This window comes from Anolis sagrei, chromosome 4 (assembly GCF_037176765.1).
Source record: "Anolis sagrei isolate rAnoSag1 chromosome 4, rAnoSag1.mat, whole genome shotgun sequence".
Classification (NCBI taxonomy): domain Eukaryota; kingdom Metazoa; phylum Chordata; class Lepidosauria; order Squamata; family Dactyloidae; genus Anolis; species Anolis sagrei.
Genome location: NC_090024.1, coordinates 33,442,785 through 33,463,455, shown reverse-complemented (window position 1 = coordinate 33,463,455; position 20,671 = coordinate 33,442,785). Strand labels below are relative to the sequence as shown.

General features: G+C 37.4%; 1 protein-coding gene across 1 annotated transcript; it reads left to right on the top strand.

Annotated features, from left to right (window-relative positions):
- Positions 1 to 204: 204 nt before the first annotated feature.
- On the top strand, positions 205 to 19,225 carry PLEKHF2 (pleckstrin homology and FYVE domain containing 2). The gene is made up of 2 exons (XM_060775630.2): positions 205 to 328; positions 15,518 to 19,225. The coding sequence occupies exon 2, from the start codon at positions 15,529 to 15,531 to the stop codon at positions 16,276 to 16,278; it is 750 nt and encodes a 249-aa protein (XP_060631613.2). The 5' UTR covers positions 205 to 328; positions 15,518 to 15,528; the 3' UTR covers positions 16,279 to 19,225.
- Positions 19,226 to 20,671: the final 1,446 nt, after the last annotated feature.

The window sequence follows — 20,671 nt, the reverse complement described above, 5'->3', positions numbered from 1 at the left end:
GCAAATAAATAAATAAATAGGAATGGAGGGAGTTGAGAGTCCAAAACAGCTGAAGAGAGGGCCCAAGTTTGCTCAGGCCTGGTGTAGAGGCGTCCAAAGAGGAGCTCTGAGGGTGAAAACCGTGGGGGCGGCCTACCTCCCTCCCTCCCAAGATGGCGGCGGCCCCTCCTCCTCCTTCTCCCTGGGGCGGGATGATGGCGCCTCCTCCTCCTCCTCTCTCTCTCCCTCTCCGGGCGGGGCAGCAGGACTTCCAGCAGTAGCAGCAGCCGTCGACGGAGCGAGAGGAGAGGAAAGGGAGCCGGGCAGGAGGGCGCCCATCGGCTTCTCCGTAAGCAACCTCTCGGCGCCGCTTTTTTTGGGGAGGGAAGAGGGAGTGAGGGAAGGAAGGAGAAACTTTGCCTCGCGCTCCTCCTCGGGGAACCCGCGGCCATGTTGGGATGGGATCCCGCCACTCGGGGGATCTCTTCCCGTGAGGAGGGGAGGGGAGAAAGGAGAAAGCGAGGCCCGGGGGGGGGGGGGGGAGGACGGGTCTCTCGGCTCCTTTCGTGCCCGTCGAGGGCCGGCTGCTTGGACGACAATTTGGCCGAACTCTTGCCCACTTCCGCGTGTGTTTCCCAAAGTGTGACAAACTGAGGAGGGAGGGAGGGAAACTCCTGGCCCTCAGGGGATGGATGCCCCCCCCCCCCCAAATAGGCACAGCCCCAGCAAGTAGGCATTCGGATAGTTGTGTGTATATATGTAATGTGTGTGTGTGTTGAAGAAAGGATTGCAAACTTCACTTTCACAATTTCTCTTGCCATTTTGCCACACCTTGCTTACTACTGGAAGTGTTATTTCTGTCAAAGTTGTGTACAAAACTGAAGAAAAGGGGATTCATTTACACATACACACATACAGAGAGAATCACACACACACATACAAATGCATCACTTTGCTTACTACTGGGAAGTTGTGTTCCTGTCAATGTTGTGTACAAAACTGAAGAAAAGGGGATTCATTTACACATACATACAGAGAGAGAATCACACACACGCAAATGAATCACTTTGCTTACTACTGGGAAGTTGTGTTCCTGTCAGAGTTGTGTACAAAACTGAAGGAAAGGGGATTCGTTTACACATACACACATACAGAGAGAATCACACACACACACAAATGCATCACTTTGCTTACTACTGGAAGCGTTATTCCTGTCAAGGTTGTGGACAAAACTGAAGAAAAGGGGATTCATTTACACATACACACAGAGAGAGAATCACACACACACACAAATGCATCACTTTGCTTACTACTGGAAGCATTATTCCTGTCAAGGTTGTGGACAAAACTGAAGAAAAGGGGATTCATTTACACATACACACAGAGAGAGAATCACACACACAAATGCATCACTTTGCTTACTACTGGGAAGTTGTGTTCCTGTCAAGGTTGTGTACAAAACATAAATAATGTCTCTGTTTATGTAGAATAAAGGATTGCAAACTTCACTTTTGCACTTTCCTTTGCCATTTTGCCACACTTTGCTTACTACTGGAAGCTTTATTCCTGTCAAAGTTGTGTACAAAACTGAAGAAAAGGGGATTCATTTACACATAGAGAGAATCACACACACACATACACACACACACACAAATGCATCACTTTGCTTACTATTGGGAAGTTGTATTCCTGTCAAAGTTGTGTACAAAACTGTAGAGAACGGGATTCGCATACTCACAAATATGCACAGTCACACACACACACACACACACATATACACACATACATGCATCATGCTTTGCTTACTATTGGGAAGCTTTATTCCTGTCAATGTTGTGTACAAAACTGAAGCGGAGATTCATATGTGTACATAAATAATGTCTCTGTGTTTGTGTGTATAATTTATAGATAGATAGATAGATAGATAGATAGATAGATAGATAGATAGATAGATAGAGAGGGAGAGAGAGAATAGAGGATTGCAAACTTCACTTTTGCACTTTCTTTTGCCATTTTGCCACACTTTGCTTACTACTGGAAGCTTTATTCCTGTCAAGGTTGTGTACAAAACTGAATACATACACACATATAGAGAGAATCACACACACACACACACACACACACAGAAATGAATCTTTTTGCTTACTACTGGAAGTGTTATTCCTGTCAAAATTGTGTACAAAACTGAAGAAAAGGGGATTCATTTACACATACACACATACAGAGAGAATCACACACACATGCATCACTTTGCTTACTACTGGGAAGTTGTGTTCCTGTCAGTGTTGTGTACAAAACTATAGAGAACGGATGCATTTACACACAAATATGCACAGTCTCTCCCATATATATATATATATATATATACACACACACACACACACACACACACACACACACACACACATGCATGCATCACGCTTTGCTTACTATTGGGAAGCTTTATTCCTGTCAGAGTTGTGTACAAAACTGAAGCGGAGATTCATATGTGTGCATATATAATGTCTGTGTTTGTGTGTATTATATATATATATATATATATATATATATTGAAGAAAGGATTGCAAACTTCACCTTTGCACTTTCTCTTGCCATTTTGCCATACCTTGCTTACTACTGGAAGCTTTATCCTTGTCAAAGTTGTGTAGAAAACTGAAGAGGAGATTCATATGTGTGCATATATGATGTCCCTCTGTGTATATAATTTTTTTATATATATAGAGAGAGAGAGAGAAAAGAAGAGATTGCGAACTTCACTTCTGCAATTTCTCTTGCCATTTTGCCACACCTTGCTTACTACGGGGAAGTTGTATTCCTGTCAACGTTGTGTACAAAACTGTAGAGAACAGGATTCATTTACACACAAATATGCACAGTCACACACACACACACACATATATACACACACATACATGCATCACACTTTGCTTACTATTGGCAAGCTTTATTCCTGTCAAGGTTGTGTACAAAACTGAAAAGGAGGAGATTCATATGTGTGCATATATAATATGTGCATGTGTGTATATATGTGTGTGTGTGTTTAAGAAGGAATTGCAACCTTCACTTTCACAATATCTTGCCATTTTGCCACACCTCGCTTACTATTGGAAGCTTACTCCTGTTCAAATTGTGTACAAAACCGAAGAGGAGGAGCTTCATAATACAGTGTGTGTGTGTGTGTGTGTGTGCGCGCGAGGGTTTGAAACTTCACTTCCACAATTTCTCTTGACATTTGCACTTGGGTTATTACTGGGAAGCTTTATTCCTGCCAGCATTGTGTACAAAACCAAAGAGGATTGATTTACACACACGTATCACACATACATACATGCCTCACACTTTGCTTACTACTGGGAAGCTTTATTCCAGTAAACGATTTCTACAAAACTGAAGAGGATTGATTTACACACATACACATATACATACAGGATTAAAGCATCCAATATTAGCAAAGTATGGTGAAAAGACAAGGGTAAACTTGGAAAGGGTTGCAGCCACTCCTGTTTTGAACTGCTAGCTGTTGTGGAAGGCAAAAAAAGTTGTAAATCTCACTTTGGGTTTGTCTTGTCATTTCACCACACTTCACTTACTTACTGGAAGCTATATCTATATCCATACACACACATACACACGCACACACACTTCAATTGACAGGATTAAAACTTAAAGTAGAAAACCAAGTAATGGTAAAATGAAAAGGGAAACTTAAAAGTGAGGTTTGCAAGTTTTGTGTTTTCCACAACAGCTGGAATACAAATACAGGCAGTCCCCAGGCTTCAAACAAGATCAGATCTGTAGGTTTGTTCTTCAGCTGAATTTGTATGCAAGCCGGAACAGGTACATTTCTTAAGTGCATCTCCAGCTCTCTCTCTCTCTCTCTCTCTCTCTCTCTCTGGGTCCTTCTACCAAGCCATATAACCCAGAATACCAAGGCAGAAAATCCCACAATATCTGCTTTGAATTGGATTATCTGCCATATATTCCAGTTCAAGGCAGAAAATGTTGGCTTTTATTCAGCTATGTGGAAGCTCTCTCTCTCTCTCTCTCAAGCTTTAGATAGTATAGGAAAGAGTTAACACTCCTATGGTGTTTATTTTGCTGTCTGTGCTTCTGTTCATAAGATTTCACCTCACTTTCTGACCCTCTGATAATTGGAATTTGAAACATTTGGCTTATTGTGGAAACAAGGATTGGTTTCAGTGGAGACACTTTTTCCTGTGATAATAACTCTTTCAGGAGCGGATTTAGCTTCCAATGGGTAGATTTCTCTCACTTCCTGTTGTCTAACCCTGTTCTTAATTGAGTCATTTGTAAGTCAGATGTTTGTAACTCGGGGACTGCCTGTATATATGTTTGCGTCTGTATATTGCCGTTCCCCCCTCTTCAATTATATATACTCCCTTAACTAGATCCAAGGCTCCCATTAATATTAAACCATTAAGAAGAATTTGAAGTGAAGTTTACAGCATTTGTGCTTTCTACAATGTGAGAATTTCAGGAGCAACAGTTTGAACTCCAGACCTAGAATTGTAGTTTAAGATGATAATTCTGACAAAAGCCTGATTATAACACTTAAATATTAATGTATTTACTTAACCTTTGGATATTTGCCATAGCTCCTGTATTTGCTGCTACAGAGTATTTACGTTATGGGAGAGGGGGGATACCCTGTATAAAGGAGGCAGGAAATGTTGTATTGCTGTACATAGGTGACCATTTATACCTTGACCTAAAATGGTAGTTTCAGGTTGAATGTGTAGCTCTGACTTAAATCCTTATTATAACTTTTAAATATGTATGAGCATACATAACCTATGAATAAACACCAAAGCTAATATATTAAAAAGTGTGTACATTTTTGGGGGATATCCTGTATTAAGGAGGCACAACATGGCTTTGATTGACAGAATAGTAAAGAAAATTGTGACAGTTTTGCTTTTATCTCATTGCCTTTCCTTCTCCCCGGCACTCTTTCTGGAGCCTGAAAAGTTAATTTGAAGCAAGTCCTTCTCAGTAGTGTTCCTGTTTGAAAAGCAGTGCCTCCCACTTTCCACTCCTCAATGTCATCTTGTTTGTATTTGGGCTGAAAACCAAGTGTCCTCGCTTCCCTTAGCAAAAGAGAAGAACCCTTTCCAGACCTCAAAGAGGATTCCCACTCAGTTTTATCCCTTCTCTATCCTCCCCATGCAATGGCTTTTCTTCCTTGTTATTTTATACCCCTGGAACAAAAATCACGTGAGCCTTTTTGTGGTGGAAGTAAAAGTGTAGGTCTTTTCTCTTTCCTGAAAGAAAAGGCATGTGTATTGGCTTTCACTACCAGGCGAGAGAGAGGTTTCATGGTGGTGTGCGATTGTTTTGCATCAGAAGAAAGCCGGGAACTTCCTGAGCCTGTCAACAAGGTTGGCTATGCAAGTGGATTCCGGTTTGAAGGAAGTTAGCTGTGTAATTTCTTGGGCCTGGCCTAGGTGATGTTCACATCCTTGCTTTTTAACTCCCTTTTCTTAAAGATTTTGTTTGCATCCTCATGTTAATGAGTTGAAAAGTAATCAACTTTTAATAAGAAAGGATATTTCTTTTTAAGTCTTGTTGTCTGCCTTTAAGTTGTTACTAACATAACAACAAACTATCATTGTTCTGCTTTTTTCTGGTAAGATTTGTTCAAAGGTTGAGTAAGATTGTGTCTTACATTACTGTTTTTAAAAGATTGTGTCTTTACATTACTGTTTTATACAAACTTTTTAAAAAGTTCATATTAGTGAGATCACATCAGGAGCAAATCTACAACATGATAAAAGTGCAGGTATAATCCACAAATTCAGTCATATTCTAAAGAGAAAACCCACATTTTGCCATTTTATATAAAGGACAACACTTTAGTAGTCATTGCACATAATGGTACCTGGACATGCAAATATTTGGTATCCATGGGGGTCCAGGAACCAAGGGCTCATGTGTTTGCTATTAAAAAAAAACCCATAAATCAGTTCCAGTTTCCTGTCATTATGATCATCAGCTTCTTTTAAAATGTTAGCTTGGCCTGTAAATAATTTTCCCCCCTGTATTTACAGGGGAGCATTTCTATAGACACACATAAGCACACAAATATATTCCTAATTGTTGTTGGTGTTGTTAACTATCATTGACTTTAAAATATTTCCAAGTCACCCACCCTAATGTCAACAGCTAGCTCAGCTCAGGCCTTGCAGATTCAGGTCTGTGGTTTCCTTGATTGAGTCTATCCTTCTGGAATGCAATATCCTTTTCATTATATCTTCTACCTTGCTGAGCATTATTGTTTTCCCCCCAGTTAGTGTTTTCTCATGATTTGACTAAAGCACGACAGTCTCATTGGTAAGACTAGAAAAGCTTTTTTTCTTTTTAGCAACCCACAGTGTTATCTGTAGTACTGTTTTCTGCCACTGCATTTCAAATGAGTTGATTCCTCCCCGATCTGCTCTTTTCAACTTTCTTGCTTTCACAACCATGCATAGAAATGGAACTATGATGGCCTGTACAATCCTAACTTCAATTTTCAATTATATATCTTTGCGATTTGGGATCTTATCTAGTCCTTTTATAGCTACTATTCCAAGTCACAGTCTTCTGATTTCTTGACTGCAGTCTCCATTCTGAGTAATGATTGAGCCAAAGTATGGAAAAACTTGATTGATTTCCATGTTTTCATGATTTACTTAAAATTTATGTAAATCATCTGGGGTCATTATTTTTGTTTTCTTAATGTAAAACTGTTTTTGCACTTTACTTCAACAATTGTTTTTAGTCTTCTGCTAGTAGAATGGTATCATTTGTATATCTTAAATTGTAAATGTTCCTTTAATTTTCACACCTTCTTCCTCCAACTAATCTGGCTTTACATATGATACATTTTATTAAGTTGTTTTTATTTAGTTGTTTGGAGACATGTGAAGCTATAATTGGTGATTTTATCTCCAAAAAGTGTACTTTTCTGCAAGGATTAAGATTCTGAATGTTTGGTTAGATGATGTCCAAGTCAGAAAGTCGTGTCATTAAGACAAATAAAGTATGCCCATGAAGTGTTTAGGAAACAATGGCAAAGTTCCTTGAGTCAGGCCGTATAGGTCCTACTTATCATAGCAATATAAGTGATATCACAAATTCTGGTAGGCTGAAATTGCAATGGGAAACTCAGTGATTTCATAAGTTTAGCATATACTGGTCCTTCCCAGGATGGAGGAATTGTATGGCTGAGTTTCTGAAACCCAATGTAGCTATTACTTGCTCAGCAGACTGAATTTAAAAGTAAGCCAAAAAGGTTTAATAATTATATTTTCAACTAATGTTACTCCCGTCAAAGAGTAGAAAACACAGATTGGTGCTTAACGAGTATTTTTTGAAAAAGTTTCACACACATTTTGAATTCATACCCAAATTTATCTTACACTATGCTTTGTGTTCTTCACTATGCCCCTAATGTCCTTATGCAGGTAGACATGTGCAGAACTTTACTAATTCAATCCCAGTAAATCTATGTAATCAACAAGACCTGTACAAGTCTCAGGATATAGGGCAGTGTAGATCCAGCCTAAGAGACCAGGGATCAGATCTCCATTCAGCTAAAGAGACCTACTGACTAACTTTGGGCAATTGACTCCTTCAGCCTTAGAGGAAGCCAATGGCTAATCTCTGAGTAAATCTTTCAGAAAACCTATGAAAGGGTTGCAGTAAGATAGAATGATTTTAGAGGCATAATACAAACAATAATGGGTATACATGTGTAATGCAGTGTGATTCTGTGGACTAGGATAGTGTTTTTCATGCTATATGGTTCAGGGGATCCTCAAGTCATCCCCTGCCCCCCATGCCAGGGAAAAATACTACAATAGGACCCATTGGGTACAGTTGTTTGTTTCTTTCCTGGACACTTGTTAGAGACCAGTGGCCAGTGGTTTTAAATATAGCGTTAGTCTTAAGTGAACACTTTGTGTAATGCTGTACTTAGGATATTGATACTGGCATTAAATAAGGAGAAACATACAATAACTTACATCCTTTCCTAAAATAGGCTATCAAACCACATTAGTATAAAATCTGTACTGTTTGTGAGAGAAACTAGCAGCCCAAACTTACTTTATTGGAGCTGCTTTGCTTCTTCCTTGGGATAATTTGTAGATCTATAAAGGGTTGACTCACCTATTACAGAAGTAGATGTCTTCTGCTTAAATTTCCTTTGGCATTGAACAATCCTTGTGCAGAAAGGATAGTGCCGAAAGTATTTTTCTGTAATTAGGTGCCAGTCTATTCTGCTTTGGTCAGACCTCATTTGGAATACCGTAATCAATTCTGGACACCAAAATTCAAGAGGAATATTGATAAGCAGAATGTGTACAGATGACTAAAACAAAGATCCTGGAAACTGTGTCCTTTAAAGAGTAGTTTAAATTGCTGGGTATGTTTAGCCTGCAAAAAAGAAGATTGAGAAAAGGCATGATAGTCATGGTTTAATATTTGAAAGGCTGTTATAAGGAAGAGGGAGCAGAGCCGACTTGTTTTCAGCTGCCCTGGAGACAAGGACGTGAAGCAATAGGTTCAAATTACAGGAAAGGAGATTCCACCTGAACATTAGGAAAAACTTCCTGGCCGTGAGAGCTGTTCAGTAGTGGAACTCACTGCCTCAGAATGTGGTGGAGGTTTCTTCTTTGGAGGCTTTTAAATGGAGGCTGGATGACCATCTCTTGAGGGTGCTTTGATTTGCTTTTCCTGCATAGCAGGGGGTTGGACTGGATGGCAAATTTTTCCAACTCAGTGATTCTATGTATACTGTAAGTACTTTAACTATTTTCTCATGGATCTTTATTCACTGGATAACCAAAGTTCAAAATATTTTTCTTGGATCTGTTACATGGTTTATTTTTCTTAAACTTTGTTTTGGAAAGCCAAACTAGTGCAATTCTATTAGTAAAACGTGCATTAATTGTGTTACCTCAATATAATTTCATCCATTTTAAAAGAGCTACTTAACTTAGGCCTTTGTACGTAATGTTTGTTTGCATTTTTCCTGTGCTTGTTTGTATGCGCTTTAAAGTTGTGAGTTACAGTGACTCTATGAATTTCCTAGCTTCAGCTCAGAGTTTTTCCAGCTCCCAGTCCTTACAAAGTACAAATCTATTGGCCTTAAATTCTGTGGCGTGTTCTTCAGATCTTATTATGACATTATGGTTAGTTCATTTTTGATTTTAGCTGTAATCTATTTTTTTTAAAAAAATTAGAAGTCCATGGTTTGTGTCACAATTTGCTTCTGGTCCTGTATTTGCAGACAGAAGGAAGCTTCTTCATCTTCTTCCAATTATGTAGTCTATTTGATTTCTGTATGGGCTGTCAGGTTGTGTCCATGTGTATAGTAGTTTCTTTGATTGCCTGAAGAAACTGTTGGATTTACAAAATTAACCCAGTCTCTCTTCTGCTTCATTTCTTGATCCTAAGCCAAATTTTCTACAATCTTTGATTCTGTTTTGTTTTCTGCATTTACATTCTAATTGCTTACGATTCACAAGTCCTGTTTTGGTGTTTAATCAGTTTTGTCATGGACTCCAGTACAGAATCTTTCAGATTCTACTTCTGTCTCTGCAGTTGGAGAATAACTTGGATTATGATTATATTGATGTTTTTTTTTTACTGAAGCCTTGTTGATATGATTTGGTCAGACATTGCATTCTATCCTTTGACTATTTCTTCTACATCTCTATCCACTATTAATTCTATTCCATTTCCTCTTAGATTTTTGTTACTGAGTAAAACACTTTCCTTGAAGTTTCCAGTCTTTGAAGTGTCTTAGGTGAAAATGTTTGTGTGGATTTGTTCAGTAAGATATATATCCCTTCTCCCAGTTTTCATATCTATATTTAAGACGGAGGTGTTCCTTCAAGCATAGTTAAAAGATTCAGTTTTAACTGCGCAAGATAAGAGGACATAAATATGGTACAGAATATCTAAAGACCTATGTAAAATCCATTCTTTGTATTGGGAATCACTAAACTGAACCAAGTAGTGTATTCTTGGATTCTTGTGGCTAAATTCCTCAAATTCTCTATGCCATCAAAAATGAGCTCAGTAAATTATATTCACTCACACAAGCACGCACAGGATTAGTTTGGCACTTTTTCTAGAACAGGGATGAGGATTGTATTCCCTTCCAGATCTTGTTGCAGTTCTCATTAGGGTGAATCCCACTTCTGGAGAAAAGATAGTATAGAAATAAAATAAATGAAAAAAAAAAACTGTCCTAGCTTTCAAAGTCAATGTTGAAAGATGATGTGAGTTGCAATTCAATCTATGATGACATTTTGTCATCTTTCTTTTAGGGAATAATTCCATTAGTTTTTATTTTAATGGTCACTATAGCAGCTTACAAAAGTTTAAAATTAAAACAAGTTATAGTGAAAGCATTAGATACCACATTTATGTGATTCCATTTTTAAATCCAGTTTGTGATGTTTCAGTAATGACATCATTTGTTTCCGTAATCTGTTTACATTCGCTGTGATGATGATACTTTGTCATGTAATTATTTTTCTTATAAAAACGCTAATTAAAATGTATTCAGATGAATATACTGCACCTGCAGTGATTAATGTTGGAATGAAATGGAGAATGCTGTATATGTATATATGAAGTCCCTGTATGTTCTATAGTACTGATGTCTTCGTAAGGGAAGCACTAGATATATTGAAAAGGTTTCAGCAGTCACATTGTAGGTATGACAGCTTTGTATTCTTGGAGTGGCTATTCCTGTCATTAGTGGGGTGTTCTTCTCTTCTACAAATGAAGTATTGAAGGTTACAGTCTATTTCTTTCTCAGTGACTATTCAAAGCTTGGTTGAGTTTCTGTAGTGAAACATTAAACCTGTGAAATAGGATCTTTCATGACCTTCCCCTGAGAGTCTTTCAGAGCCACGGAGAAAGAAGATGTCATGGCTGTGAGTGCCTTCAGGTTGCCTGTCGACTTGGGGTGTTTAATTTACAATACCATAGTATCATATGAAATACACACACACACATTTTGTGTGACAAATCAAATATCATCCAATATTATAGTATCATATACAATATATATTAGACCCCCTTTAGCTCACCCTGTACATATGAGACTTTCAGCCGTTTTGTGTGTGTGTTCAGAATTGCTTTCATTTTCTAGACCCCCCCCCCCCCATGGTAACATTATATTCTTGTTGTCTTTCTGTAAAGCTCTGACTTTATAAATATTTGGTATGCACAAGTCCACTTGGCTAAGGATTTATAATTCAGAAATAACAATTTTCTTTAAAGGGTGGCTGGATCAATTCAAGCTTTCTTATGAACTATCAGGCTGCGTAATACTATGTAGCACTTACCATTATAAAAAATATGGGTAAGGTACAAGTACTTTAAAGACATCACCGGGACCAGATGGGCAGTGGTTCTTGCTTTTTCAGAATTCTCACAAGAGTATGACATACACAAGGCATTTGTTGTTTCACAATTAGAATTGTAAGATGTCTTACCTTACTTTGTTTCAAAATGGATGAGGTAACTTGGAATCAATCTATGTTTTGTGGGCTTGTTTGTTGGCATCTCTATTTTGCACCATAACCCATTATTTGCTTTTGATTGAGTAAAAAGGCTTTTAAAAAAGAAATAGCTAAATCAGCCTAGAACCATGAACTTGTAACACAGGCATGTTCGTAATCTTATACAGTCTTCATTTCAAAACAGTTTTTGTGTGTGAATCTTCCCAGGAAATTCCACAGATCCTAAGATAGCCATTGTGCAGCCAAATAAAGGAGAGCTACTTCCTTGAAAATTCTTAAGAATAGGATATTTTGTGATACTGAGAAGCTTGGGAGAATCTTGCTGAAGTATGGTTTGCTAGTACAAAACAGTAGAAATTGATTGAAAGCCACCACATGCGAGCTGATATTACTGCAAAGAATATCCCTCCCCCCAATTTTTTTTGTGCTAATTGTATGGTATTCCACATGTTAGTTATTTTATATAAACTGGCTTGTTCATCTTGTGCATCAACAGGCTACACATATATCCTTGGCATAGTACTTACTTAGGCGATCCTTCTTTGTTCAAGTATGATGGCCCTCCAAGTGTAGTGCCTTGGCAGGAGATACGTAGGTGACTGTAGAGCCCTATTCTTGACCCACATGTTCTTCCACAGTGAGGGCATTGGTTTTCAGGTGGAAGGCAGTCCCAGTAGGGTTGGCTTGATGTGTCTTTCTCTTGTCACATTTCTCCCTTTTGCCCTGCATTTGTACCTCTTCAAAATCCATAGCACTGTTGGTGTTTAGTCTGCTGAGGTGAGCTATAAAAGTAGAAGGAGAGGTGGATGGCTGCAGATTGAAACCTCAGCCCAACTGTTTCTGATTTGTCCTTTAGTCTTTGACTTATCTTATATTGTCATTGTTTTATATGCTTATGTATTTGTGTACTTTATGTGCATTGCACTTTGGAGTGCTTTTGTGAGCCGCCCCAAGTCCCTTTGGGGAGATGGTGGCGGGATATAAACTATTATTATTATTATTATTATTATTATTATTATTATTATCATCATCATTATTATTATCATTATTATTATTATTATTATCTATACTAAGTCAGGTGATTTGAAATGGTAACTACTTTTGTTCAAACAAGACATTCAAGTTGAATTGTGGCCCCAGGTACATGGAATGCTGCTTAAGTAGCTTTATTAGAAAGAAGAATACATAGATTGCATCCTCAGACTAACTTTGGAGGATGTATGTATTATAAAGTGGCATAGGGTTTAAAATGTTTTGTAAATTGCCAAAGGTTTTTCATCTTGCTGTTTCTCCAGGTAATATATAGTTTGTCTTGATTTCCTCTGTTTCTTCCACACATTGGTGCCTTGAGCTGAGCATTACAGGTCCAGCAAGGTCACTCAGTGAGTTTCATAGTTAAGCCAATATTTGAACTTTGGCCTCTTCTGTTAATGTAATTTTAAACTTGTACCAAACTGACTTGCTATTATCATTATTTAAATTCTTCTTGCAATCCACCTGTATACTCATGCATGCTTAACTAGTGCATTTGGAGTGTACTATGTCAGAGAAAAGGGACAGGAGTAGTTTTGGAACTTTGTTTGCTCTACCAGATAGTACAATTACAGCGAACCCACCATATCTGTTGACTTAACTAACAGTGGCTCCATTCTTTTTAAATACAAGGACGTAGTGATTGGTAGTGGCATTGGATGTTCCTGCTCATTTTGTTTGTGTGTCCTGTGGAAGCTGTTTGCTATCCTCTGATTGACGGCTGAAGCAAGCAGCTTCTTCAGGGACACTCCCAATTGAGAATGAATGAACCAATAGCGCCAACGTGTAGCTCCCTTTCCTGCTTTACTCCAAGAAGAAATGATCCAGAGAAGAGGAGGAGAGCAGAAGAATTGGGTGAGAATGTGAATCTTGGAAATACGGCTCGGGTATCTTTGTGGAATGTAAGAAGCGAGTGGTGCTGCTGGCAGGAGAAGATACAGAGAGGTGCCAGGGAACAGAAAGAATGGAGTGGTGAGACTTGGAATTGTTGCTGGGGCATCTTGGTGGAATGTGGGAAGAGGCCAATCTCTGTATCCCTGAAGAAGCTGCTCACTGCTGCCAATTGCAGAGTGGCAAGGTGAATGAATGAGCAGAAGTACCATTGCCTATGATGCCCTGTCCCCAGTGATCAGGATTTGTTGTGCTGCCTCCACTGTTGTCCTTCACCCAAGTTCACATTAGGAATTTTTTTAACAATCTTAGGGTTTGAAATTTGGGGCAGAGTAATGAAGCTGGGGGAGTCAAACTGCCATGTTTTGTGGCAGCACGAATGTTTCCCCATGCTTTTAGTGCCTAGGGCTTGTGGGGCTGGCAAAATAGGCATTGGAGGGGCCATACATCTCTTGTGCATTGCATTTTCCCCATCCCAAGGTTAGGAGGAATACAATGACAAGTTCAGGAATATGGGAAATAAACCCTATGGGATAGGTGATATCTTCAGCAGAAACCTGTTGCAAGCTATTGCAGAAAACTAACTGATAAGTAGAGTTTCAATACAAAAAAATAATCTATTTAAGTTAGAGATTTTCATACATTTATCTCTGGCATCTTGCTTTTTATTTTCTTACTCAAAAGACATATAATGGCAAAAAGTTAAAGTCTTTTCTCTTCTTTGTTTTATTACAGATAAACAAACTTTTCCTAACCAGTTTCTTGGTTTCATCTGCCTTTTAAAATAAGACATTATTTATCCTGAGATCAAATATTTTCATTTTCCTAGACTTCTACATTTTGGCCACAAACCACTATGGAATCAAAACTCTTCAAGCATGCACACAGCTTAAATGTGCTTAAATCCTCCTTGCATTAGTGCCAACATAGTCCTTTAAAAAAACATTGTTTTTAAATGTTGTAGAATTCAAAGATTAGCTTGCATTTTGATTTATTGTTATGACAGCCGGCCGGCAGGTTCGACTGCATTTTAGAAATTTTATAATTTTAAATTTTTAATAATTTTATTAATGATATTTGTATGCACTATTGATTCTACTTATGTCATTGTATTTATACTTATGTATTTTTGTCTGCATGTGGCACTTGGAGTGTCCCTTTGGGGAGATCGTGGCAGAGTACAAATAAATATCATCATCACCACCACCACCACCATCATTATTATAGTCTTAGCCTTCGAAAGCAGACTCTATCTATTTCATTCTATCAGTCTTTGAAGTGCTACAAAATCTCTTTACAAACCATTTAAATGGGTGTACTAGTAACCCATTTACATTTTTTAATAAGTAACTTCTATACCTTCCTCCTTTTTGTTCAGAGAAAATTTAAATATTTGTTCCGGGAAGATTTAAATTCAGACCTGTATAATAGGTGTTTTTGTGTTTTGGGGATGAATGTATAAGACTAGTGGGACAGATGTAAAATTAACTGTAGAACTGTAATAGTAGCTTACAATATTTGAAAAACAAACTCATGGTGTCTGGATTTTAGTTTGTATATGTGCATTATGAAATTTGTGTAATAAATTCCCTCAAATATTTTGTGCGCCAGTGTTATAGAAGCATGTTTGTGATTTGCTTGTGAGTATGTAACTTGCATGTTCATCAAACATTAACTCTAACTATAAATTCTTTGTATTGCATTAAAAACATAAGGTTACTCCTGATAAGGAATAAGACCAGGTTACTTTGTAGAATCCATGCAGTATCCAAATTGTACCTAAATTGCAGCTTATTTGTTCCTTAGTGTTCATCTCTTAATGATTGTAGGAAAGCAGAATCAGAAGGGTAGAGTAACTTGGCTATGTATTCAATAATTTTTAGTTTTTAGTTAATTGAAAATCATTCATTAGAGCTTTGTGGTGTGTTAAAAGGTAATGGATATTATGGGAAGGTGTTTTTCAGTGGCATGCAATAAGTGGCAACATTTGAGACCAAACATAGCTTCTATGCACACTGTCTCTTGGCTAAAGAGTTGCAGTGATCTAAAAGTATCTTTCTTTTTTTTAGGATTGTAAAAGATGGTGGATCGCTTGGCAAACAGTGAAGCAAATACAAGGCGAATAAGCATAGTGGAAAACTGTTTTGGTGCTGCTGGACAGCCTTTAACTATTCCTGGCCGTGTACTGATTGGTGAAGGAGTACTAACAAAGCTATGTAGGAAGAAGCCCAAAGCACGGCAGTTCTTTTTATTCAATGATATCCTTGTTTATGGTAACATTGTTATCCAGAAGAAGAAATACAATAAACAGCACATCATTCCCCTGGAAAATGTAACTATTGAGTCCATCCAGGATGAAGGGGATCTCCGGAATGGATGGCTTATCAAGACCCCGACTAAATCTTTTGCTGTGTATGCTGCCACTGCCACAGAAAAATCTGAATGGATGAACCACATAAACAAATGTGTCTCTGATTTGCTTTCTAAAAGTGGGAAGTCTCCCAGTAATGAACATGCAGCTGTCTGGGTACCTGATTCTGAAGCTACTATTTGTATGCGTTGCCAGAAAGCAAAATTTACTCCTGTCAATCGTCGACACCACTGCCGAAAATGTGGGTTTGTTGTCTGTGGGCCTTGTTCTGAAAAGAGGTTTCTTATTCCCAGTCAATCTTCCAAACCTGTGCGAATCTGCGACTTCTGCTATGACCTCCTTTCCACAGGAGAGATGGCTACATGCCAGTCCGCAAGATCAGACTCTTACAGTCCATCACTGAAGCCTCCTTTAAATGATATATCAGATGATGACGACGACGATGACAGCAGCGACTAAGCCGTGAAAAAGAGCATTTTCATGTTGCAACTGGTATCTGAACTTGAATTGCTGTATGAGGAAACCTCTCGTAACAGGTTCTTTTGAGAGAGGCCAGCCTAGCCATAAAACTTGCCTGAAAAACCTTCAGCTCAAATGTGCCTCAATATGAGAATATCTTATATCTATCATTACTTTTTTTCTCCAGGGACAAGACAGTTGTGACTTTATCATTTCCCAGCTTTGTATACTTGATTTCCTCCCTAGGTGTGAGTTAATCATCTTTCCCTTCCCCCATCTTCCCCACGAAGCAATTGAAAAATCAAGCACAAATTGTGTTTTCTTTTTCTACCAACAAACAATCCCTTGTTGTTTGTCAATGTTATCTTATGGTTTACTTTTCATATTAAGATGAAACTAAGCCTGCTCAAAACTATGGTATTTTGGTTAGCACATTAAATAGGACATCTTAACGAGACTTTTGAAACTGATGTTATATGATGACCCTTTGTAAAATAAATGCATACTGTAATGTCATTAACATTTTAAAATATTATGCAAGATGTCATACACCAAGCAGTGCCTTGTAATGACTGCGCTGTTGCAGGAAGAAACTAACGTGTTTTACCCTCTGGCATGCAGCAGACTAAGAAATATTTGGTGCTATTGACAATAATTGTTGTTGTCCCTTGCACAAAAAAAAATCATTAGGATGTTGGATAAAAACAGATACAGTACTGTTGTGAAGTCCCTATTATGAGCTCCCATAAATGTGGTTCATCCACAACAGGAACGAAACTTCTGGAATTAGTGACTTGTAAGAAATAGTTCTGATATTTTGTGACTTTCAAAATTAAGTGTTTATAGTTATCAGGTATTGGTGATTGAAAACTGTATTGCTTTGGACCATGGTATGTATTGTAATGTTTTTGATTTCATATTTATAAAACCTAATTTGTTGGATATGTCACTAATTTTTTAAACTTGAGGAATGGATTTTTAAAAATAACCAGAATGTGTTTTTGAAGCACAACATGAAAAAAATGTCCCAGTCATCCAGCCGAAAAATATGCTTTCAAAACGTCCATCCTCTATACACAGCTGACCTCGAGATAGAAATGAACTGCAGATGACTTCATTTAAAATATATAAATCCAGGAGCAGGACAAATAATGCAAAATGTGTTTCCAATAAAGTATTTACTTTTTACTGTTAACAACATTCTTTTCTATGATGATGTCAATTTTAGAGAATTATCAATTTAGCTCTGTGAAGTTTTGTAAAACCTTGCCTGAGACATATCTATATTTTTATATAACTGTAGTATATTCAATCAGTTTATGTTCAGTTCTCTGAGATAACTGTGCAGGAAGTCGGGAATTAGTACCTGAAAATTTATAAAAAGTGTTGAATGTTTGTACAAAAAAAGGAATAGTATATAGACAGTTTCTGCACTGTGTGCCTCATCAGGCAGTAGTTTGGGTCTATTTATTGAATAAACAATAATTTCTGCATCTTGCACTAGTATCCCAGTCCGTAATTTGGCTGCTGTAGTACAGATGTCAGTGTTGGAAAAAAGTGAGGTGATTGTATCGGTGATGTGGAACAATTTTCATTTACTTTGAGTGTATGTTGGGAAAGGTTTTGTACAGATTGTACAGCAACAGTGCCCAACAGATTATGCCTGTTCAGAGCAGTAGGACATACATTCAGCAATTATTTACCAGCTAGATTAGTCAATTGCTGAATGTTAAGTCAACACTTATTAAAATCTTCTTTAGCTGGAACTAACAACTAGATTTACATCTGGTTTTCCAGCTCATATTCAAATACCTGGACAGTGGTAACATCGGAGAGACTGCAGTTAGTTTGCATGGCAGTTCAGAGAGGAATATGTTTGATCACATTTCATGAGAAATTCCATGAATCCACACAACTTGGTCATATGACCTGTTCAGAAAGAGCTTTTGGAAAGATAGTGTTTAAATGCGACACCTAAAATATAATCAAATATTTTCATTAGGTTGACCATCTTATGGTATGCTAGAAAATATACATAGCAGTAAACCATGGTTGAGTATTACAATAAATCTTGGGTTTTCATGCTCTCCTTTCTCCTTCAATACAGTTACGCATTGACTGGAAGGTTTATTTTTAACTTACATGAATTTCGTGTGCTGTTTTATTTTCAAATTTTGATTAGCATGGAACATGCAAGCCTGAATCTTACTGAGGATTGTTTTGATGCTAACCCATGTTTTTGGCAATTTCTCAGAGTTTCTTTGCTTTGTTCTGCAACAGGCATAATAAACCAAGCCATAGATTATGATAACACTAAAAACCAGTGAAGCAATTGTTTGTAGTTGATGCCTGGAAATAGAGGATTTTAAAGAAAACCACAGTATGCAGTGTTTTTGTGTTTCTTTGGAAGAAGTCCACTGAAATAATTGAGGCTTCCCATCCAAGTTAGCATTGGTAGGAGCTGGCTACAAGGGTAATCAGTTTGTTTTGCTGAAGGATTAATTTGAAGATCTCCCCTTACCCATATCACAGACATGAACTATGCTGAGGTAGTTCTTCTTTCTTCTACTTATCTTCTATTTTCAGAAGACTGAATATTCAGTATTGAATGTCATGCTTGTAATTGCTCAGTTATCTTTTAATGCTGCACAAATGCTTTGGCACTTTCTACTTGCAGGAAAATTAATTCTTCGTTTGGCAAAATTCTTTGCCTATCAACCTCTATCCCCATCATTATCTTTGAATTGAATTCACACTATAATTCAATTGATCCTTAAAGCTGTTACCAAATTGACATCATAGGACAAAATAATCCTAGGAACCAGAGTTTGGAAATAGGTTACTGCTTCTGCGGTATTGGTCTGAATTTCATTATGTAAGATAACTGTTTGTCTTCTGTATTAGTCAAACTTTTAAAAGGGCTTAATAAATGGTTTTATAACTTGCATTCATCAGGCTGAATTGTTTTCTTTGTGAATGTCAAATATACATTTTTTTCCCTTTAACCCACATAATGTCTAAAGAAAAAGGGAGGTTTATAGTGCAGTGTTGAAAGAAACACACCAGTTTAAGTGATGCTTAGGAATAGACCAGTAATGTAAACCTTTCCCTGGAAAGCTTTGATTCAGAATATTATAATTTTTGAATTTTTTTTTCAAACAGGATGTTCATATTTGTTCCTAAGAAGAAGTTGACTATGGGCTTGGAAAATAGCCTAGTAACATTAGTTGTTGGAGGTAATGTAAATAACTAATATGACTTGCCTTACTGTCTAGAGAATCCTATGTTTACATATATACTAGATAACTGAAAAGAAATTTAACTGAAATTATTAATTCACTGTTAAATTACTGAGATATTAATTATGGAGATGGGCCTGTATTTTTAAAAACAATATAATATAATCTGTATTGTGTGCTACGCAGTAAGTAATTTGCCTGGAAAAGAACTATCCTAGAAAGACTCTTGCTCTTAGTTTTAACATATTTCACAATGCCAAATGTTCCAAAGGAGTATATGTCACGGGAATGAAGTGTAAACGTTGTAAAAACTACTTTATATCTCAGCAGTAAATAACAAAGAATATCATGTAAAAACCCAACAGAAACTACAATACATTTAATGCTAGGGTTTTCTATTGGGGAAAAAAACAGAAGTGTAATAATAGTATTTTGAAATTAGGTTTTTAAAACAAGTGCTGTGAGATAACTTAGTCAAAAAATGAGTTTAGGGTACTTCTCTAAGAGAAGGGAAAACTGGAACTTGGTGGTACATTTGGTTTATTTATGTCCCACAGTGTAGCCATTATGAAGTTTGTTCCAGGCTTGAAGAACAACATTTTTTTCTCCTCACAAAATCTTAAAAATGGTGAAGATATGAGAGAGATTTGGACACACAAATATTTGCAGGAATTGATGCAGATCACAGAATACAATTGGCCCTCCCCATTTGTGAGTGATATTTACGGATTTGATTATTTATGGATTTGATTATAATGTTCTTCCTGGGAATATCTAGGTTCTTCAGCACAACTGTGGTCAACTTCCACTGGATGCTGGAGGATGTGGAGATTCTTAGAGAGGTGTTCATTTGGGTAAAAAAAATATTTTTTGTTTACATTTCCCCTTTTTTTATGAGGGACTTGTGCACCTATCCCTGGTGAATGTGGCTGGATGTATTGTGCAAAATACTACCCTCTTGTCTTGAAGTCTGAGAAGAGTAGCAAACAGCTAGATGTTTGAAAGATGTTTGATCTCCCATTTTTATTTCTTCTGCCCTTGTCTTTAGGTTCCCAGAAGGAAACTGAAACATCTTGCACTTGGTAAAATTTCACTTGAATATCTGTCCCCGCCTTTCACTTTTCATTTTGGGATTGTAACGTAATCTACTGCAC

Excerpts from the sequence above, each read along its gene's own strand:
- PLEKHF2 (XM_060775630.2), top strand. The coding sequence starts at position 15,529 with ATGGTGGATCGCTTGGCAAACAGTGAAGCAAATACAAGGCGAATAAGC.